General features: G+C 44.0%; 1 protein-coding gene across 3 annotated transcripts in view; it reads left to right on the plus strand.

Moving 5' to 3' along the window:
* Ccdc141 (coiled-coil domain containing 141) overlaps nt 1-21,353 on the plus strand; it is a 141,885-nt gene that overhangs the window by 60,772 nt on the left and 59,760 nt on the right. For all 3 annotated transcript variants that reach the window (XM_075984793.1, XM_075984791.1, XM_075984792.1), the window contains exons 7-8: nt 3,982-4,176; nt 14,346-14,518. In XM_075984793.1, the coding sequence (XP_075840908.1) occupies nt 3,982-4,176; nt 14,346-14,518 (368 nt within the window). The remainder of the gene's footprint in view (nt 1-3,981; nt 4,177-14,345; nt 14,519-21,353) is intronic.

Raw genomic sequence — 21,353 nt, forward strand, 5'->3', positions numbered from 1 at the left:
CAGTAAAAGTGTCTCCTCAGAAAAATGCCTGGGGAAATACATCATTGCCGTGGTATAGAAACGCATCAGAAACTGCCTGCAGATTGCCCAAAGAAAACAGAGCCAATTTTCTGAGAAGATTGAATAGGAAAAGTGAATGCACCCAGCTTTATTTAATGCCCATGAGTTCATGTGAGAATGTAATTAAGAATGGAAAGAGATGAGAGGCTGAACCCGGTTCTTTGTCGTTTCCTCAGAAGGTCGAGGTCTACTCTTTTTACCAGGATTCAAAATAGCAAGGGACTGTGTGTGTGTGTGCGTGGGTGGGGGGGTTGTTGGGGGGGTGTCCCACACACTTGACTCTGTACCAGAACATTCTCTCGTGTGGATTTTCATTTTTTACCCTCAAGGCAGATTGATGCGTGTTCTTAAAGAAAAGGCCTTCCTCTCCTTATTGGTAGAGAGATTTATTAGTCTGTTCAATTGGCAAAGCAAAATTAAGCCTGCGCTTGGGCAGGAATTTTTTTTATCATATCTATAATAGATATAAACACGACATTTGTTTTGCTGTAGTGAGATTTCTGATTTGAAATCCGAAAATCCTAGGGTGGTGTATGACTTTTATCATCAGGGAGGCCTTATCAAGGCCCTAGGGAAGTTTAAACACAGCGGCTCTCTCGGCTGATAGGGTAAACCCACCTGCGAAGGTGAAAACCTGTTGTATCCTCCTCCAGGGCGAGCTGGGGATGGAGATAATGGAGATGATGGAGAAAGAACCTGTGCTTCGGTTTTGATTCCTCTTCTTGCCGGTGCTGAGACCTTTGGCAAGGGTGCAATTCCTCTGAGCCGTAGTTGCCGTGTGGTTAAAAACGTGAATGACGGAGTGGGCCTTCGGGGGTGGGTTAGGATGACGTGAGGTGATACACGAAGAAGACACGGCACAGTGCTCCCATGCAGGAAGGAGAAGCCATGGTTACCCCCTTGCTGGCAGCTAGTGCAGCGTCCTAAAGCTTCAAGTCATCCAGTAGAATGCACCGTGGCTATGAACCATTTCTCCATATTCTGATTGTGTCTGCATCTTCCTTACACTACCACATTGAGCAATCCCCCCTGCTTTGCCTTTATTAAGGGTCCTTCCTCACTAATCAGTGCATAAGTTTCTAGTCAATGCTGATTAAAAAAAGATTACCTGCTGCATCTTCACGTATTAAGTATTTCTTCACATGAGGTCAAGATTACTTGTCCCATAGATATTAACGGATTATAGAAATGATGGCCCAAAGTCTTGAGGTGCATCTCGTGGGTAGCTAAATGTACAAAGAAAAAAGAGTGAAGAGATGGCTCAGTGGCTAAAGTACATTTTATACAAGTGTCAGGGCTGGAATTTGGGTCCCTGGAACTGCATGTAAATGGCCTGTAGTTCCAACCTTAGTAGGAGCAGACAGTAGATCCAGAGAGCAGACTAGTTAGCACCGACCACATCAGTGAGCTCTGAGTTTGATTGAGAATTCCTACCCCAGTGAATAAGGCAGAAGAGTGTTTGAGGACATACACTCACCGATGTGTGCCCACACACGAGTATCCATCCATCCATGCCGAGGGATGTCAGTGCATACTCATGCACAGCAGAGCACACATGCATACATAAAAGATGGAAAGAAATGAGGAAAAATAAACAAGGAAACAGGAAGAGTGGGGTTAGCAGGAAGACAAGCAGACAGTTCAAGGCCTCCTAGAGGGGATTGGCACACACCAGCATAGCAGAGATTTGAGAATTTCTGGGACACAGAACCCTGTTCCCCTTAACACTAAGTACCATGCTAATCAGTAACCCTTGGGGAACATACCACTACCCTTAGCTCAGAACTGGGAAAAAGAAATACCCGTACATGAAGATCAAATATTAGGTAATGGGGGGGGGGATGAGAGAACTCGTGGTAGAAAGTGGGGTTGATCCTCAGTGAGGCCAGGTGTGTATACTGCGGGCTGTACCACTTCGAGAACATTTGTTCTTTCCCAACAGGTTTTTGCTGGTTTTGAAGTGGGAGGGTTATTTACCATGCTTTGGAGAAGAATGCCATGAAATAAATGTATTAGTTTTGTTCAAGTAGGGACACAATGCTCTTTGAGAAAGTGGGTGATCTTGAGAAGGCACGTGACACAAAGCCCATGCCGATGAGGACAGCTCTTCTCGCTGAGGAATGTGGAGGGTTTGGTATCTGACCCTCAGGTCTCTGGAAGGTAGCATGGTACAGAGACCCGGGCACTAGCCTCACTGGTCCCTCTTATGGGCAATGTCACCGTGTGTAACAAAGTCTTCTGAGTCTGTGAAACATGACAGAAAAAAACACACCCAAATCTGAGGATTTTCAAAGATTATAGTTACAAACCACACTTACAGAAGGCTCCTCCCACTCCTCCTCCACCCCTTAGCCCGCCTCCCTTATTTTCACATCCCTCGATCAAAAGAGTTCCCACTTGAATACATACTGGGACAGGTTCCATGGGATTACAAAAGAATATCTGTCATTTCTACATTCAAGACTAACTCATTATCACTGAAAAACACTCTCATATTGTGTATGTATATTTAATATATTTTACAATGTAATATAGGATAGTTGTACGAAATAGCAATCTGCGTATTGCTAGAGAATGAAGTTACGTTTTATTCTTTCTTTGAAGTCCCCAGCTGTACCAGGTGTGTTGTATGCAGTGTGTCTTATGAAATTAATGGAAACTGTCATGACACATGACCTAAACTCAGACTTGTTTCATGCAACATAATATAGCCAATGTGATTTATTAACAGGACAGTTTTGCATAGCAGACATGCCAGGACAGAGTCAGGCTGAGATGTTTCAAGTCTGATGTTAAATTTCTTATGCTTCATGAATCGCCCTGTGCTTTATTTAATGTCAGCTGAGATGATATCGGAAAACACACTGACAAGACAGCCATCTTAATGGCAGTCATTGTTTTATACAGACCAATCTGGTATCACTCAAGAAACTTGAACTTGCTCAAGAAATTAACATAAATACCGGTTTATTCTAACTCGTATTTTTTTTTCCTCTGTTGCTTGTGTTTTTAACCCTCATGCCACATAAAGTAGAAAGCTAGGCTTTTTTTTCCCCTGACATATCACTAAGTGTGAAGCATTAATAGATGAGACCAGGATCAAGAAGAAAACAGTGCATTCTGATGGGTGTTTATTTTATGAGGAGTAATGAACTTCAGTCTTTCTGTGCAGGCAAACACAAAAACAATAGCCGTGGACATGGGATTCCTCTCTCTTTCTTGTACATGTTTGTTCCATTGACAAGGAGACCGATTGTGGGAGAGATACTTTTTTTACACTTAGATGAATGCAAATCAGACAAAACGAGTCGGGGATGTTGGGTGTGTTTTGGAGTAGAGGTAGCAGAAATGGATGTGATCTGCTTTAGGGCGGTCAGTCAAGTCACTCTGCCATTTCCCCTCTGCCGTTCTCTTCTTCTGGAGCCTGTTTTCTGTATCCTTTTCTATTCTGACTACATGTTGGTACTCAAACCTACAATGTAGCATTTGCTTCTACACGATGTATTGGACTTTATGGATCAGAAAATATAATGACAGATTCCTGATTCATGTCTCCCAAATCTCTGAGGTATGGCAGAGTGAGTGTCTTAATTCTGGTTGCTGTAGTGTGAAGTATCATAGACAAAGACTGATAAGCAAGAATAACTCATTTCTCACAATTCTGAAGGTCAGGAAAGGACAAGGGTTCTGTTGTGATGAGGGCTCCTCCTGGGATGCAGATGAACTTCCCATTATGTGCTGTGTAGCAGAAGGAGAGGTGGGTATCCTACTTACAGGCTCTGCCCTCTGTCCTGAACTCCACCTCCCAAAACCATCACATTAAAGGATTCCATGTCAACTTTGGGTTTGGGGAAGGAGGCACACACATTCAATTCATGACAGGATCTGTGTGCAATCACTAAAAAGGATGTTCTCTTACAGGAGTGGAATTCGACCATAGAGAAGCTGAAGAGCCAGGCCCTGGAGATTCTTCTGTTGAAGGACTTCACAGACAAAGAACACCTTCAGCTCTCTAACCAGAAACTGAATCGGCTTCAAGAAGAGTTTGGTCGACTTATGGTGGAAAGAAAGACCTGGTTAACTCTGGCAAGTGACTTTTTCACCAGTGCCAATAAGGTCAGTGTGAGGTCAAGATGATCATCATAGGTACTTGGGCTATCTGATAAGAGACTCATTGTGTTAGCTGGTCAGGGCACATTGCAAAAGGCTAAATTCCATGTAGAATATCAAACTGATAGAAGTAGAAAAGAATTATAAGATCATATTCTTGTTGTGGCTATTGGTTGTTTTTTAACAACTAAGGGATTATGTTTTGATGTACATAGAGTTACTTTAAAAATCACTCCAAAGCTAGGTTTTATGACACACACTCGGGTGGCTGTGAGCTTGAGGCCAGCCTGGTCTGCATGTTCCAGGCCAGTTATATAGTGGGATCCTGTCGTAAAAACAAACAAACAAACAAACAAACAAACAAAAACCACAAATAAAAATAACCAACAACAAAGCAACTTTTAAGCTGTCATTGGTCTGTTTGTAGGAGACACTGTTCTCCATGTTAAATTGTTTCTCCAAGAGATAAGGAAATATAAAATATATCAGGTTGAAAAGAAACCTTAACAGTGTTACCAAAACATCTTTTGTTTTCACTTTAAAGAGTAGTTCAGGCCTCCTCCTCCCATTTAGCTAAGGATGGCCCTGATCTGACCTCCCTGTGTCCACCTCCCTAGGGCTGGGGTGGCTGTCATGCATTACCAAACCCGTTTATATAGTGCTGGAGACTTGCGCACACTAAACGAGTACTCTAGCGCCTCTGGAATAGGTTTCCATCTCACCTTCTGCTACATGAGAAATAAGAAGTTCATCTGCACCCCAGGAGAGAGCCTTCATCACAACAGAACCCTGGTCCCTTCAGGAGCTCAGGCTTCCAACCTCCAGAATGCTAAGTAATACCTCGCTACTGTTTATTCACACAGGTGGGGTTCAGTGTGTGTGGCTGCTGCTGTTACTTGAAACGTTTCTGACCTTTGCCACAGTAGCATAGACCTCCAGATGTCTGCACTGGAATTATTTAAACAGATTTCAGCAATTAAAGGTAGACAAAGTAACAAGCACAGGACAAGGGAAGCTTCATACAAAGAGCTTTAAAATCGCAACACTGGTGCTGAGTGTTGTAAGCTACATGGTTACTTCATTGTGAAACTGTTTACTTACAAAAATCTTTTGAAAAGATGAGTAGTAAAATTCTAACACAGAGAAGATTGCATTCTGGTAAGCCTATTAAGTACTCTTGATTAGCTGTGTGCTTTGGGGGTCTCACTGTTTTAACATAGGAAACAGATACAACATATAGCTGGAGGTAATGAACAAAGTAGATGTCAATTGCTAGTTATTTTTTTCCTTAGCAGCCCAATTTTGAAGTTGTTTTGAGGTTGTAAAATTTCCATCACACCTTTGATCTACACACCGAGTGAGCTGTTTCCAAGTCAACTGTGAATGCAGCTCAGGGAAAGAGTAATAGAATGAGTTTCTATAAAGCAGTGCTTGTAATAGAAGCTGCGGAGCTCACAGCCTTGCAAAATGTAGACAATTCTCTCTCTCCCTCCCACCCTTCCTCCCTCCTTCCTTCCCTTCCTCCCTCCCTCTCCCCTTCCCTCCCTTTCTCCCTCCTTTGTTCTCTCCCTCCTCCCCCCCACTCTTCCTTGTTCTTCATTATTTGGGTTTCTCTGCATTCATTATTTGATACCTTCCCTTGGTTGTTTGTCATCTGACTTTATTCTCAGACCCTGGGGAAACTTGTAAAAGTTAAAAAAGATGAACTGATGGAGGAGGAACATAGGAAGGAGGAAAGAGAGGGAAAAGACAAGAGTGGATACTTTCTGAATCTTATTTAATAATACAAGTCTAGTCTAGAGAAAAGAACCCCAAAGAGTAGATTCCTAGATTCCCTCTCTCATCCCACAGTGTGCTAACTAGTCCCAGTATAGAGTTGGCTGGCGTTTGCCTGTGCTCTGACTTGTGGCCAATGGTTCTCAGAAAGGTTTAGAGTTTGTTCTTTTTAAGGAAATTATTTCCAAATTAAAAACTAATAACCCAATGTGAAAGATGATGGATATGGGGGCTGGGGCAGGGCCAGATGCCAGAGTTCGTAGAGTGGAAGGTGCATTATCACCAGTGCATTGTTTCCGTGTTAGTGAGGTAAAAATAAATGACAAATTCATATAGAGAGCAAATCTGTGTAGGCCGAGAGTCAAACCCCTCCTATGACTTATCAGTGACATTTTTCTTTTTGATTCATATTTTGGATTCCCCAAATTAAAAAAAAAATCTTGCCATTTTATCTAATCTTGCCAGAAAACCCATAAATAAATTTCTGAAGGGCTGGTTTTAAAAATTATTATAGTATCAAGTCTTTAAAGTAATTTTCTGCCTAGAAAGGTAGAAAGGTATGTAAAACACACACCTTTAATCCCAGCACTTGGGAGGCAGAGGCCGGTGGATCTCTGTAAGTTCGAGGCCAACCTGGTCTATAGAGTGAATTCCAGGACAGCCAAGATTGTTAAACAGAGAAACCCTGTCTCAAAAAATTTTAAATAATGATGATGATGCTAATAATAATCATAATTTTCACCGGGCGGTGGTGGTGCATGCCTTTAATCCCAGCACTCGGGAGGCAGAGGCAGGCAGATCTCTGTGAGTTCGAGGCCAGCCTGGTCTACAAGAGCTAGTTCCAGGACAGGAACCAAAAGCTCCGGAGAAACCCTGTCTTGAAAAATTAAAAAAAAAATCATAATTTTCTAGGCTAGAATTTCTGTGTATAGTAGTAGGTGGGGTAGTTTTTAATTTACATCATCATTTTTTTCTGAGAAACACCATGTTTTCCCTTGGAAAACTCCCTGTGATGTGTCTGGAGGATGCTGGGTTTCCTTGCTGTGAGCATTTGTATTTGTAGATGACACCATGCTCCACATACCAAGGACTCTGGGAGTTTACTGACTTTGAGGCTCACTTGCTGTCCTTTCATGGATGCTGGCAGAAGACACATGGTTTCTGAGTCAGCGCCGAATGACGACTGCAGCAAAGCTCTAGCTGGGTGGCAGCAGGCAAACGGGCTCAGTATGGCTCAGTTCCAACCTGGGCGGTGGAGAGTACAGGCCCACGTCTCCCCCGCAGAGTTAGCGGCGTGAAGAGGGGTGCAGGCCCACGTCTCCCCCGCAGAGTTAGCGGCGTGAAGAGGGGTACAGGCCCACGTCTCCCCCACAAATTTAACAACGTGAAGAGGGGTGCAGGCCCACGTCTCCCCCGCAGAGTTAGCTGCGTGGAGAGGGGTGCAGGCCCACGTCTCCCCCACAAATTTAACAACGTGAAGAGGGGTGTAGGCCCACGTCTCTCCCGCAGAGTTAGCTGTGTGGAGAGGGGTACAGACACACGTCTCCCCCACAGAGTTAGCGGCATGGAGAGGGGTGTAGGCCCACGTCTCCCCCGCAGAGTTAGCGGCGTGGAGAGGGGTGCAGGCACACGTCTCCCCCACAGAGTTAGCTGCGTGGAGAGGAACTCTCAACTCAGAGAATCTGTTGTTTTATAGTAAGCAGCAAGCCTACTCTTTTGTCTCTGGGGGTGACATCACCTAAATGGGAAGATTGCTAGCTGTAGAACACACACTGAGATAGGTGTCCTGCTAAAGAGGTCAAGTCATCTATTCTTGGCTTACAAGAGACAGGTGTTAGAGATCGCACGTGCAAGATTGGCTGTTACTGTCTCGGGGACACAAAGAAGACCCTGCCTAAGGACAGCTCTTTCCTACAGACACCAATTCTGCTTCTGATATGAGAATTATTATCTCAGCAAACAAACTCATTGGCTGTTCTGCCTCATGTTCTGTCAAGTGCCTGCGTGCTGTGGAGGCCAGAAAGGGCAGTCAGATACCTTTTAGCTGGAGTTACAAGTGTCTTTGACATGGGCACCTGGAGGCTCTGTTAAGAGCACAGGTTCTTAACCACCAATCCATGTCTCCGTTCCCTTGGATTCCTCTTTTTAGAAATCATTCTTTTCTCTAAGAAACAACTGGAATGGTGGCTTCCCACCAAGCTTCTTTCACCCTGATAGTATGTTGCGTTCCTACCATTGACCTGTGTTGTATAGTTACTTGAGTAAAGCCAGTGGTAGGTGTGGTCCCAGGTGCTAGACTCTCATGGGTGTTTATAAGACAGAGTGATATACTGTAGCAAAGTCATGGGGGTTAAGCCCAGTACTGAAGGGAGCCCTGAGCAGAGCCCGGCCAGGGCAAATGTGTCAAGATACCACTGAGTGCACTTGGGAAGGTGACACACAAAGGGAGGGCAAACACGGAGAGATTCAGAGTCAGGCAGCGTGGGAAATGTCGGCTAAGTCATTGCCTGAGGAGCGCGGTAGAAGATCAGCATTAAGGGAGATACAGGAGAGGTAGCCAGGGGCACAGGGAGGAGTGTGGACACCATGGTCAGGAGTGTGTGTTCGTGTGTGTGATTTACAATATATAGTGTTTACTATGTATGTTATGCATTATCTACTAGTTGTTGCTATTATTTATCATTTGCTATATAATACAGAAGAAATAATTGAGAACTTGAAAAGAGATTATGATAAGTCAAATCTCACCTCAGAAACTGATGAGGATATCTTCATTTACTCTACCTTCCTTCTGCCCCCCGATAGAATAATGGCTGTGCAGTTCAGAACCTTGTACTTTAAAGCTCAGAGATCAGACAGATTGTTTAAACCTCAGCAAATCTCAAGAAAGATGGCTAAGTTATTAGTACAGAAGTATTAAATATATGATGGAAAATATGGGCTGTTTTTAGTATCCTTCATCGCAAGAGCCTAAACCTACATCAGGCTTCAAGGTCTGATAGTCAAGATGTTCAATTTTGGGGTTATATAGCCCAGTAGTAGAGTGTTTGCCTGGTGTCTGTAGGCTTCTGGGTTTGACCTCCAGTGCTGCAAATAGAAAAGGAGACTTTCAGTTTGACTCCCGCTCACGAGTAAGCACTTTCCAGGAAACTGGTCAGTGGACCCTTAAGTCATGACTGTATTCACTGGGTGTCCTTCCATGTGTATGTCTATACTGTTATGTATCTCTTTTGGCAATGAACAAATTCAGCCTTGTGGGTATAGTCACTTCTTGGCAGATTTGTTTTTCGTTGCCTAATTAAACTAAGAAATATGTCTACCTCACTTCGTATTTACCCAAACACTAAGAATAGGGCCTTCTAGTTAAAGGTTTGAATCATTGCAAACACAATACTAACTTTAGGGCTACTGCTCTGTTGGAGACCAGGCCCCTCTGAGCATAGCTCTCACCCTCAGTAGGGCAGCTGAGGCTGCTTGTAAGACAGCTTCAGGACAGGGCGATTGATACTCTCTCCCCGGAGAGGAGAGAAGCCTCGCTAGCCCCTCACCTGAGCTTCTAACCACTGCTTCCTGTCCCTTCCTGTCTATTTTTTTCTCTAAATGCACACAGCCTCATAGTCTGAAGGGAGCGAGTGGATAGATTACGTGCAGCAAGTTAAGTGAAGGAAAAGACTCCGTCTCTGAAGGTACAGGAAGGTTGCTATTGGCATGGCTTCTCTGTGGTCACCCCTGCTCCTATAAGTAACCCCTAGCCCGTGTTCTGTAAGTAGCCCAACTAATTCATTGGTCGCCCATGCTAGGCCTTGAGAGAATTCTACTTTAGTCTGTCCTAATATAGCACCTGATTTGTTCCCATCCCCACCCAGGAAAAAGATCATACAACAAAGAAAACTGTCTTGTGTTGTTCATGAGAGATTATATTGATCCAAAGTATCTGGGATAAGCTCAGTTTGAAAGGGGAAATCTTACCGCAAAATCCAAGGAGCACCAATTCCCAGTGCAGCTTCTGTGCCATACCAGAGAAGCTGAGTGGGGTTTCATAAAAGAGAATGCCACGTGTATCCCCCCTCCAAAGTCTCCAGACAGCGTTCACTGTTTATAACCTGCGGTTCAAGAGAGAGGTCGTCTTAATCATCTTGGTATGCCACCTAGTGTTCAAAATGTTTATGTTGCATGAATGAATTAACAGCTGGTTCTATGGTACATGGGTCCAGTTTTTGAACTTGAGTTTTTGCTTCAAAAATAAGTCTAACGATCTCCATTTACTTCAGGGAATATCTTTCCATAATTTTTTAGGGTTGGTAATAAATCGTATAGGCTTTTATGGTTATAGCTGGAATATAAAGTCGATTGGAGGGCCTCAAGGAGAAATTGAGAAATCTTTGTTAGCATGACTGAGACAGTGATATCCTGGGTTTTGGAGTCAGGCTGGGCATGATTCTGTCCTGACACGTTTTTTAACCGCATGGCCTGGACAGGTACTTACCGTCCCCCTGCACCTGACATCTTTATTTGTAAAATAGAAATCCTGATTCTGTGTCCTTACAGGATCACCAGGCCACCTAAATAAGTTAGTGCACCGCATGGCCAAGGGCTTGCTGCGAGCCAGCCACTGTTCTCCCAGTCCATAAGCATTTCATATTGCTTTGGCCCCCTAATGTGGCCAATTTTATCCTCAGCACACAGTTGAGCCTACGGTTCATAGATGTCACTGGATATTCCTTCAGGGGATGAAAGCAGAAATGATTCATGCATGATTTCCCATATTAATAGTACAAAGATCATCTTAAAAATCTCTTAAGTCAGTTAAGATAAAAGAAAAAAAATGATGAACAGACCCGAGAAACCTAAAGTTCTGCTTCATGAGTCTCATTTCCTTTGTGAGGCGAATTTGCCTCAGGAAGACTGAGATGTTAGTATGTACACTTCCTCTATTCCCTTATTGATAAAGCGCTGCTGATGCCTGCATTCAAGCCAAAGCTGCTTTCCCAGCATTTGTTAACTTGTGAGGAAAACCTTCTGAGCAACAAATGGCTTTAAACACAGCTTTTTAGGAGCACTCATCTACCCTGTGACTGGAAGACGTGGAGTGGGGCAGCAAAGTAATTTTGAGAAACAAGAAACGGATGGGGTAGCGGGAGACATGGGAAAGAAGGACCTGAAATTCATCCTCCTCCAGCTCCTGGTCTTCATAGCTTTGCAAGCTGGAGCGCCTTCAGCCGCGTCCTGAACGACGAATCGGTTGTCCAGCCTTAGCCACCAGCAGTTGTCTTTGGTGATGCTTAAGATCAGAAAGGGAAGACCTGTGTCCTTTTTTAAGCAACCCAGAGGGTTCCTGACCCTCCAAAGGAGGTGGGAGCAGAGGTCCTGCTCAGAAGCCGTGTTGAGTTTTGTGTCCTTGGTCATTGTCCAGGGTGTGCCATTTTGTTGTTATCCAGTATTGACTCTTTCCGAATTTATTAGTCAAAAATCGGGCAGTGTTATGTATCCAGCATCTTTGTGAACCAGCATGGCAGCAGAATTATGCTGGATGACTCATGAGTCTTTTTAAACAAATAAAACACGCCATTCTCTGATACCATCTATGTTTGATTTGGTGTAGTTAATTGACCCTGGATCTGCTCTTAACAAAAGGAACAGGAAAGGTTTTTTCCTACTGGCCCCTTTAAGAACAAAAGCCAAGCAGTTCCTTCATCTTTCCCAAATTAGGGCTCCAAGGAGCTGACCTGTCTCCTCTGAATGTGGGGGACCGAGATGGTTCAGATGAGCTAGGATCCAGCAGGAGAAAATAATGGCCCTTGCGCTTTTATCTTTTCCTCCTAGTCTAGTCATAAAATCTTGTTTCGCCCTGGACATATAAGGCTTGAAGAAGCAGGGGGCTGTGGAAAGAAGAGAGAAGGGAGAGGACACTTGAATTCCAGTCGTCTGTGTGAGGCTCACAGTGTTCTCACTGCCGGGCAGACCTCTGTGCTGTGATTGCAGTAAAGAGATCCAGGATATCAAGTTCCCTACGGATAGGGCACATAGCAAAGGAATCTCTTCTAGACTGGGATGAGTGGGATGAGAGTGGTGGTGCATAGGTCATTTCTGGAAGTGGCACATGGATTCCTCATCGAATTCTACTCACAGAGAGTATACTTTTGAAGGAGGAATTCTTTTAAAACCCAAAGGTTTAGTTCTTCTGTTTGTGTCTACAGAACTATCCAACTATCCCCCAGTGATGCTTAAAACAAAGTGTGCTGGTTGGTTTTTTAACATCTTGACACAATTAGAGGCATCTGGAAAGAGAGAGCCTTTGTGGAAGGATCGCCTCCGTCAGAGCAGCCTGCACGTGTGTCTGTGGGACATTTTCTCGGATAACGGTTGTTGTGGAGGGCCAAGGCCACTGTGGGCAGTTCTGTACATGGGCAGGTGACCCTGGGTTGTATAACAAGGAAAGCCAATAGCTATGCTCTTCCATGGTCTCTGATTCTGTCCCTGCCTTGAGCTCCTGTTCTGGCTTCTGTCAATGATGGACTTTAATCTCTAAGATGCTGTAAACCCTTTCCTCCCGAGTTTGCTTTTGGTCTTGGTGTTTTACTAGGAGAACAAAAAGCGATCTCAAACCCTAATGAACTCCGCTATGAGATCCCTCTCACCTCACTCACGGGTGTTCTGCACGGGTTTGTGAGAAGCTAATGAAAGAAGGAAACCTGCCATCCCTTTATATTGTCATCATTTTATTACTTGCTTTATTATGCAGAGAAAATCATAAAGTGTATCCCTAATATTTGATCTGTTTGAGAAAAGAATATGGGAGAAAATTTGGCTCACTTGTTTCCAAGTTCATGAGTTGCCTTTGCCCATATATGACTCTTACTATATATTATATATAATGTTATATAGTATATGTAATTATGTTTGAATATTTAAATATTATGTTTATATAATATATATCATATCTTTGCCTATATAACTCCTACTTCTTGTGTATGTTTGGCCCTTCGATTTATCTTCATTATTTTGGGATGCCATGCCTTTATTATAGCATCACTACTAGGGAACAGTGACATTACACATGTACCTATAATAGCCTCGCAGTTTTAGCTTCTAACCCCTATGAATATGAGGACATGGTCAAGGCCTGCTATAGGGTCACAGAAGAAATCTCCCTAAGATGAAAGGCAGGTGACAGGTGAATGTGCCCTTCTAGGAGACTTTTTAAAGATATGTTTGAGTGACCAAGATCTAGACTAGCAGCTAAACATGTGTGAGTACTTTCTAAACACTCGCCCTCATTTTTAGTTACTTTCTTTGTTACTCTTTAATTTTCAACCAACAACAAACATGGCTTGGCTCATTATTCAACCAGAATGGAGTTAGATTTGTAACCAAGAAAAGATACCTTGAATTCTCCATTCTCCAATCCTCCTCTAGTCTTAGAAGGACACTAAGACTTTTTTTCTTTTAAAAAGGAGCTTGGAGTTTGTCAGTGCAAAGTATAAATATAACATGCAACAATTCACCAATCTTAAACTTTAAGTGGGCTTTAAGGGAATTCAAGATGAATTTTAGCTATGCCAGAAATTTGCTTTAGGCATTGGTTTTAAATCTTACCCTCAATTGACAAGAAGTTCCATTTTTATTCTAAATAAGAAACCCCACATTTAAAATTATAAGTGAGATCCCAGAAACAGTGCTCGTTCCTCGGTGATGCTTCAGTGAGCCATAGAAAGACCTAGAAAGTCATGCAACATCTTTACTAATGTCAGCGTATTTCTGCATTTTGCTTTGTTTCCAACCTCAAGAGAAACATGGTCAAGTAAGAAAGGATCCTTGGATATCAAGGTTTCTCTACAAGGCTTAAGTGATTAGAGACGGCAAACCTGGAAGACATGAGAACTTTGGAGGGAGGAGAGAATCTCAACATAAAAGAGCATTTGAGAGATTTCTGTAGATTCCAGTTCTGTCCAGTTTGAATTTGGCCATTTGTGTTACTTCCCTAAGACAGTAAGCTGAATGCGGGGGCACGTGCTCCATCCATCCCAACTCCACTGCTGAGATATTCAGACCATGAAAGGATACACATTTTTAATAGCTCATCCATTATGTGTGTAAAATATGCAAAATATCCGTCTGACTCTGAATTTCAACCGTGTCTACCTGCGTCGTGCAGGTGTCTTCTCGGTATAAGCTATCTTGGTACTTTTATGGTGTGGATATTTATTTATGTTGAACTAAACTGTACGTTTCCCTAGGCAGGGACTGCACAGCTGTTCCCCAGAACTGAGATATTTTTTGTTGCTACGCTCAAACTACTAAGTTCAATGGCCTGCTTTAATCGCCAGCGTTCCGTGCGCACACTGATGCTGAGTTTTAAACTAGAAAAGCAGAAAATGAAAGTATGTTTTCTTTGGCAGGCATTTGATGTACTTGGAGAAGTCGAAGCTTACCTTAAGCTCCTTAAATCAGAGGGTTTAAGCCTGCCTGTCTTGGCAGCGAGGCATGAGGAATTACACAGAGAAATTAAAGACTCCACCGCCGCTGCTCTGCAGAAGGGACGGGCCTTAATCAGCCAAGCCGACTCCTGCAGGTGAGGAAAGTCTGCTTTATCCCCCAGCCTAACGAGCTTTTTTGGTTTCCACAACCTGGTAGGAAAATAAGTTGCACAAGTTGCACAGGTTTTTCTGTGTTTCGTTTTTTTTTTTTTTTTTTTTTTTTACTCCCCTGCTTCTGATGTTTGGCCGCTTTATGATGTGGCTTAAAAGGTTCTATTGAATTCTGCCTACGGTGATTCTGAGCACAGCGTTGCTCCCCCTGAAGTGAAGCCAGGGGTCGGAGCATGAGGACTTAAAGATGCTGAAGCTTTGTGTCTGTGCGTGTATGAGAAGAGGGAGAAGCAAGGCACCAAACAGAGAGGAGCTTTGCTCTGCAGGCTTTCCACATCCTGCCTTCTTCATGCTTCTCCTCCCTCCCTCAGCTTCTCCTCCCTCCCCCAGTCTCTTCCTTCCTCCTTCAGCTTCTCCTCCCTCCCCAGTCTCTCCTCTCTCCTTCAGCTTCTCCTCCCTCCCTCAGTCTCTTCCTTCCTCCTTCAGCTTCTCCTCCCTCCCCAGTCTCTCCTCTCTCCCTCAGCTTCTCCTCCCTCCCCCAGTCTCTTCCTTCCTCCTTCAGCTTCTCCTCCCTCCCCCAGTCTCTTCCTTCCTCCTTCAGCTTCTCCTCCCTCCCCCAGTCTCTTCCTTCTTCCTTCAGCTTCTCCTCCTTCCCAGTCTCTCCTCTCTCCTTCAGCTTCTCCCTCCCTCAGTTCATGGCCTTCTCTATTTTCTCTTTCCAGAAAACAAAACAAAACAAAAAATAAACAGACAATAACAACAAAAAATCTACCAGAATTCTCATTTCCTTTTTACTTGGTTATTTCACTGAACAAAGCCCCAAATAAAAGGTAACTATTAATAACCAAAGCTCACATTTAGTGAGAGCCTGCTATGTGCCTGGCGCTGTGCCAAGGGCTTTGGGGACATTCTCTCACTAATCCACACAGTGACTCCATGAAACACATACTAAGAATGTTTTCCTTCCACGGACAGGGGAACTGTGATACAGAGGGCTTAAGTGACTGGCAAACGGGATGGCAGAGCCAGTTTGTGACAGAGGGAGCTTTGGAATCCAAGTGCCCAGGCTCTGGTCTCCGTGCTCTTGGGCAAGGTGCCAGGATCATTGACTTCCACGAGCATGCTCAGCGGGCGCACCAGGCTGGGCTGAGAATTGGCTGGGCATGAAGGAGACAAGGGGGCAGTGGGAAAGAGAAAGAGAGGGTGTGTGGGAAGTGGGGGGACTTGAAGACAGGGAGGTGACGGCCTTTCCTGGAGCAAGTATCAGCCAGGAAGATTGCATCTATGTTTAATCAGCAGCACTTACGCTTAACAGAAAGAGAGGAAATAGATCTGTCCAAGAAGGTTAAATCCGGTTCTCATTTGCCGTAGTTTTCTATAATTTCCTTGAAACTCAAAAAAAAAAAATACAGTTTGAGGAATGAAGTAGGTAGAAGGTGGTAAACATGGTTTCGTTTCCCTTGAGCCCCATTTCACTCTCTTAGGTGTGTTTTAAAGTATGGCCGTGGATGTCTAGGTATAGGGAATTTTCTTCCCAGAAGACGATCTGAAGTGGACAGAGACATTTGATTCGGGTACTTAGATGGTTGCTATGGGACCATGCAAAACTGAGATTAGAAATAATCCAAGGTCTCCCAGAAAGAGGCAGAAACCGAAGGCCACAACAAGGGCAAAGGCTTCTCCTCTGTGGAACAACTACCAACAACTCTAGCTGCTGCGGCTCTCGACTTGGGTGTTGAGCCAGATGCCAGGTGAAGCTGTTTTTCCGTTAGACTAGAGGGCCCGGGCATACCCAGCGTGGACCCATGTGCCTACTGCAGCTTCTCCCTCCCTTTCCCCTCCTGATCCATGCCTGTTCCTTCCAAATGTCTTGAGCCAGGCAGACGACTGTCTGTCTATAGGATACAAGATACTTAGATGTCGGACTGGGGCAGTCATACGAGGACTGGTGTACGTGGTGAGGCCTGTTGTTATCAGTGGATCTCACAGCCCTGGCCAGTGCCATTGTCCTGGTCAGTCTGTGTTGTTCTCTCTGGCCAAAGGGAGAGTCCCCATGTGTGTGCAAATGAGGATGCAGCCAAAGCCCCTCCCCCCTCTCTGATCCCTGGTTTAGGTTGCTGCTTCCCACCAGGTACTCTGGCTCACAAATCCTAGATGCTGGCTCCTCTTATTTAGCTGGTGCCATTGCAAGCCTTTTGTTTTTGCTTCCCTTTTCGGGTCACACATTTGTCTTCTCTTAGCCACTTAAGGCCCAGTGAGAAGTTTAATTCCTGTGTCTTACCCAGAAACTGAGTTTTTTGGTTCAGCTTCAGGATCTACTCGTAGAGACAGAAATGTGGTCACAAGTTTTTACTGGTAAACTGTATCCTGTTTGCTCTATGTGAAAGGCTTTGATTTTGATAGCGAGTTTCGATTGAAGTGCTTTTATTTTCTCTTTCTCCCCCACTCCTCTCCCTTCTTCTCCCCTTCTGTTTTGGGTCATGTTTTTGTAAGCTTGCATATTTCTTTGTACATCTAGTCCAATTCTTTTGTCTCCATGTTCTTTCTTTTTTTTTTTGTTTTGTTTTGTTTTGTTTTTTTCGAGACAGGGTTTCTCTATGGTTTTGGAGCCTGTCCTGGAACTAGCTCTTGTAGACCAGGCTGGTCTCGAACTCACAGAGATCCGCCTGCCTCTGCCTCCCGAGTGCTGGGATTAAAGGCGTGTGCCACCACCGCCCGGCTCCATGTTCTTTCTTGTCATGATTTTTATACTCACCCCGTTTTCCAAAGAGGAGTCTATCATTTTGTCTTTTCAAGAGGCAGTTTGGCTCTTAATGGAAAAAAATAAAATAAAATAAAAACACTAATTAGAACTGTTGCAAGAAAATTAAATTAATAACTAAGTAATTGGATTTTAAAAAATTAGAGTATGTGTCTGTCAGCATCTCAGAAGTATCAGTTTGCTTCATAATAGTATCAAGATACTGCTTGCCCCAAGATTTCATAATTGTACCAATAAATGCCACTTCCATGTGGTCGGGGGAACTGAAAGAAAAGGGAAATTGTTTTTTGGCAAAATATTTTTGATTCAGAAAGTTGATGCAAAGTAGAAATCCATTAAGAAAAAAATTACAAACATATTAGAATTTCCCTTGCAAGTCAGAGGACAGCGTGTCTGCTGACCCCAATCCCATATATTCTATCTGGAACTTGTTCCTGTTTCTTCATCTGATCCATCTCCAAATGCTGAATTCCCATCAAAGGAAAGAAGAGAAGTTTTCCAAGAAGGAACTTTCCTGCCACAGCTAGCTGCAGTGAAGGTAGAGTTTAGCGTGGCAGCCAGGACAGCAAAGAGCCATTTGAACTTCTTTAAGTGTCTATACGGACTGTCACAGTGGTTCCTAGACTGTGAGATGCCAGCTGTGCCACCGGGTCACAAAACACCAAGGTTCCTGTTAGCGGACATCCCAAAATGTCATTGATCGGATGACATTTGATTCCACATCCAAGGAGTTTGACTGTGTGTACTGAGAGTTCCAGAATAGTGCTGTGACTTTTAATCCTAAATCTGGTTCTCTGTCCTCCTCCATCAAATTGAAATTCTCATTTAATATTTGTGATTAAATAATGCAACACCACTCCTTGCACATAGAAAACACCCAATACCTAATTACTTTAGGGTTAAAAATCTATACAAAGAACCACGTGATTGTGTCAAATGATCACAGCAGGGTGAGACATTCCAAATAGTGGTACTCATTTTGATTAAACAGGAACGCTACGGTTGAATTAGAGGAGTTAAGTATTTCTATTCCGATAACAAAGGTGGAATTTAGAATTGGAATATTAGCAGGTAGGGCTTTAAAAGTCTCTATTAGTTAATATTTTTACTGTTAATAATAGAAAACAAAAACCCAAACTCGGAAACTTACATTTGAGTGAAATGAGACCATGACAACTCCAAGCATGGTGGAGGAGAAAGTTTTTACTGTAGACATGAGGAAGAGCAAAGCCAGCGGCATCCGGAAGAGTCCAGAGCAAGGAGAGAAGCAGTAGACTAAACATGATCAGCAAACTGGACTGGGCCATGAGAGGGAGAGATAGGAGAGCGAGAGAGGAAGAGAGCGGAAGCAAAGGAGACGGAGGGAGGAGCAAGCGAGCCCACGGCTGAAATGACAGGTGATTCAGGAATCAGAGGCTGGGGGAAGGGAAGCCCTGAGCTGGAGAGGTTGAGGGCAGGGGTGGGGTGAGAGGAGCTGAGGAGCCTCAGGGACCCTGTGAGCCTGGAGGCCAACATGTGCCTTGATGTGCTAAGGGACACCTCTGTGAGCCATTTGTGCTGAGTTTCTTTTGGACCTGTTAATGTTTATTTGAAATTAAGTGTGCGGGGTGAATTGAGATGTTTGTCATTACTCTTCTATAAGGAATGGGGGACAGAGTCACACTGTTTTTTTTTTTTTTATTCTGGCATCAAATAGGCTTGAACTTCAAGCCGCCTCACAGAATAAATCATAGTAATGCCCATATTTCCTTGCTTCTTTTAAATCTGATCTACAACCTAACGATAATTCTGATCATTGAGTGGCTTTTTATCTTTCCAGATGGTAGCATCTGTCACATGAGCAAGGGACCTTATATTATGATATTTTCATGCATTCCTTTGCATGCAATTATGATACAATAAGTTCCCCTCAGAAGAGTGTGATAGTAACCAGTTTGAGAATCACAGTCAGGCTGAAAGCCTTGGCTTCTGGGCCCCTTTTCTCTTCCTGGGTTTTGCTTGGCATCATTTTTAACCAAAGGTGGCCTGCTACCACGCACTGTTTGGTATTAAGGCACAGGATGCTGCGGTGGTTGGAAGTGCCAGGTCTGAAATCTAAGTGGCAATGACGAGTAAAAGCAACGATCGCCATCTCTTTTTTCCAAGCACGGCTCCAACTTCAGAGCTCAAGACATGAAACGCACAGCAGGACCAGGCTACCTTGTGAAATATTCATTTGCCTTTCTTGCTTGTTAAAATTCCATTTAGGAGCTGTATGCTGCAAGCATCTATTAGCTCCGTTTCTAGCCCTGCATGAAGGAGGGTACCACTTTTCATTCTATCTTATCATGGCTAAACATATTAGTTTCATCTTAGCTGAATATTTTGCTTCTGTGTAACTTTATTATCTGCTTCAATCCAATGCATATGACTTCCTTCATATAAATTCTTCACATAAATTTTCATTCTTCATATTTCTCAGAGTGGGGGAAAAACTAAGAGTTAATCAAGATTATGCTTATCCTCCCCACAGTTTTTGTTTACACTGGCTAGCGCTATCTTGGTTGGTGCTACAGATGTTAATGAACTGTGGACAGAACTCGGGCCTTTTCTTCATTTGTCCATTCCAAAATCACGCTCAATGTTTTGTTAAGCAGGAGATCCCAAGCATCTAATGTCATGTCTGTCCCATGCTGTTTGCATTCTGGTGGGGAGAGCCAACCAAGAAATCAATCTGCAAGGGAGCTGTCCTTTGGAGCAGGAGCTACTGTGTGGGATATGGTAGAGAAAGGCTGTGTGGCCGGAACTCTTTCAGGCTCTGGGGTCAAGGGAGGACTGACTAAGAAGAGCTCCCATGCATTCCCCAGGAGCTAAGTGGACCCTACAAAGAACACAGTGCTGAACAGGAAAGGACAGTGTGGCTGGAGGAGAGGTGGGCCAGAGGGGGAGGAGAGCAGGAAGCATGGCTGGAGTGGAGCTATATTACAGGCTCCTTAGGAATCGGAGGAAATATTCTCCTTTACATAGCTCTTGATGGACTTAGGGATCACCCTCTAGGGTGTACACTGATCTATCATTGCCCCCATTTTGCAGAATAAAACCTGGGCACAGAGATGTTCAACAGCTTGCTATAGCTGTAGGAGGTGGAGGGCTGGGTTGCTTGTCTGAGTTGTTCTGTTCGATGGCTAGCTATCGGTTCTTCTCCTCTTTCAGCTCAACTTGCATTGGTGGTGAGGAAGCGGGTGACTTCATGTCATGGACTTTCTTTTGTTCCAGTATGTTCAAGAGGAATTTCTTCTCTCTCTCTCTCTCTCTCTCTCTCTCTCTCTCTCTCTCTCTCTCTCTCTCTTCAATCAGGCTTCACTTTCCCTGTAGTTTTCTTTGTTTTTTGTTTTTTTTAAACTTATTGAATGTATGGAAAATGGCCATGACCTCAAGGCCAGACAGAGACACATCAACCTGTCACAGAACTGCAAAAACCTATTGGCATCCAGTCAAGAAGACACACATGAAGTATATGTGCGTTACCAAAACGGGACCCCTGGGGACAGAGGCCGTTGTACACAGTGCTTCAGAGAAGGCAGACATAATTCTGAACAGAGACCAGGGCAGGCTGAGTGAAGGAGTCCACAAGAAGGAACCATGGCAAGAGTTTATCTTCAGGCCAAGATGACCAGAACGGTCAGCTATGGCATAGCTATGGTAAAGCTACGGCACAGCCATGGCACAGCCACGGCACAGCTATGGCACAGCCACGGCACAGCCACGGCACATCCATGGCTCAGCTACGGCACAGCCAGGGCACAGCCACGGCACAGGCACGGCACAGCTACGGCACAGCTACGGCACAGTATTGTGTACCCCTTTGCAGTTCTCATTCCCTCCTCACCTTCCTGCACCCCATCTCTCCTTAGTCCTCTCATGTGTGTCTGGTCACCTAGTCGCAGGCCGACAACCCACCTGGGAAGGCTCTCAGCTTCCTCTCTTGACACTGACACAGTAGGGAGCTTGAGCTATCTGGAGCAGGTATGACATCAGAGAAAAGCTGCATCATAGTAAAAAAAATATTTTTTAACCTT

The sequence above is a fragment of the Microtus pennsylvanicus genome, chromosome 9, assembly GCF_037038515.1.
Source record: "Microtus pennsylvanicus isolate mMicPen1 chromosome 9, mMicPen1.hap1, whole genome shotgun sequence".
NCBI lineage: Eukaryota > Metazoa > Chordata > Mammalia > Rodentia > Cricetidae > Microtus > Microtus pennsylvanicus.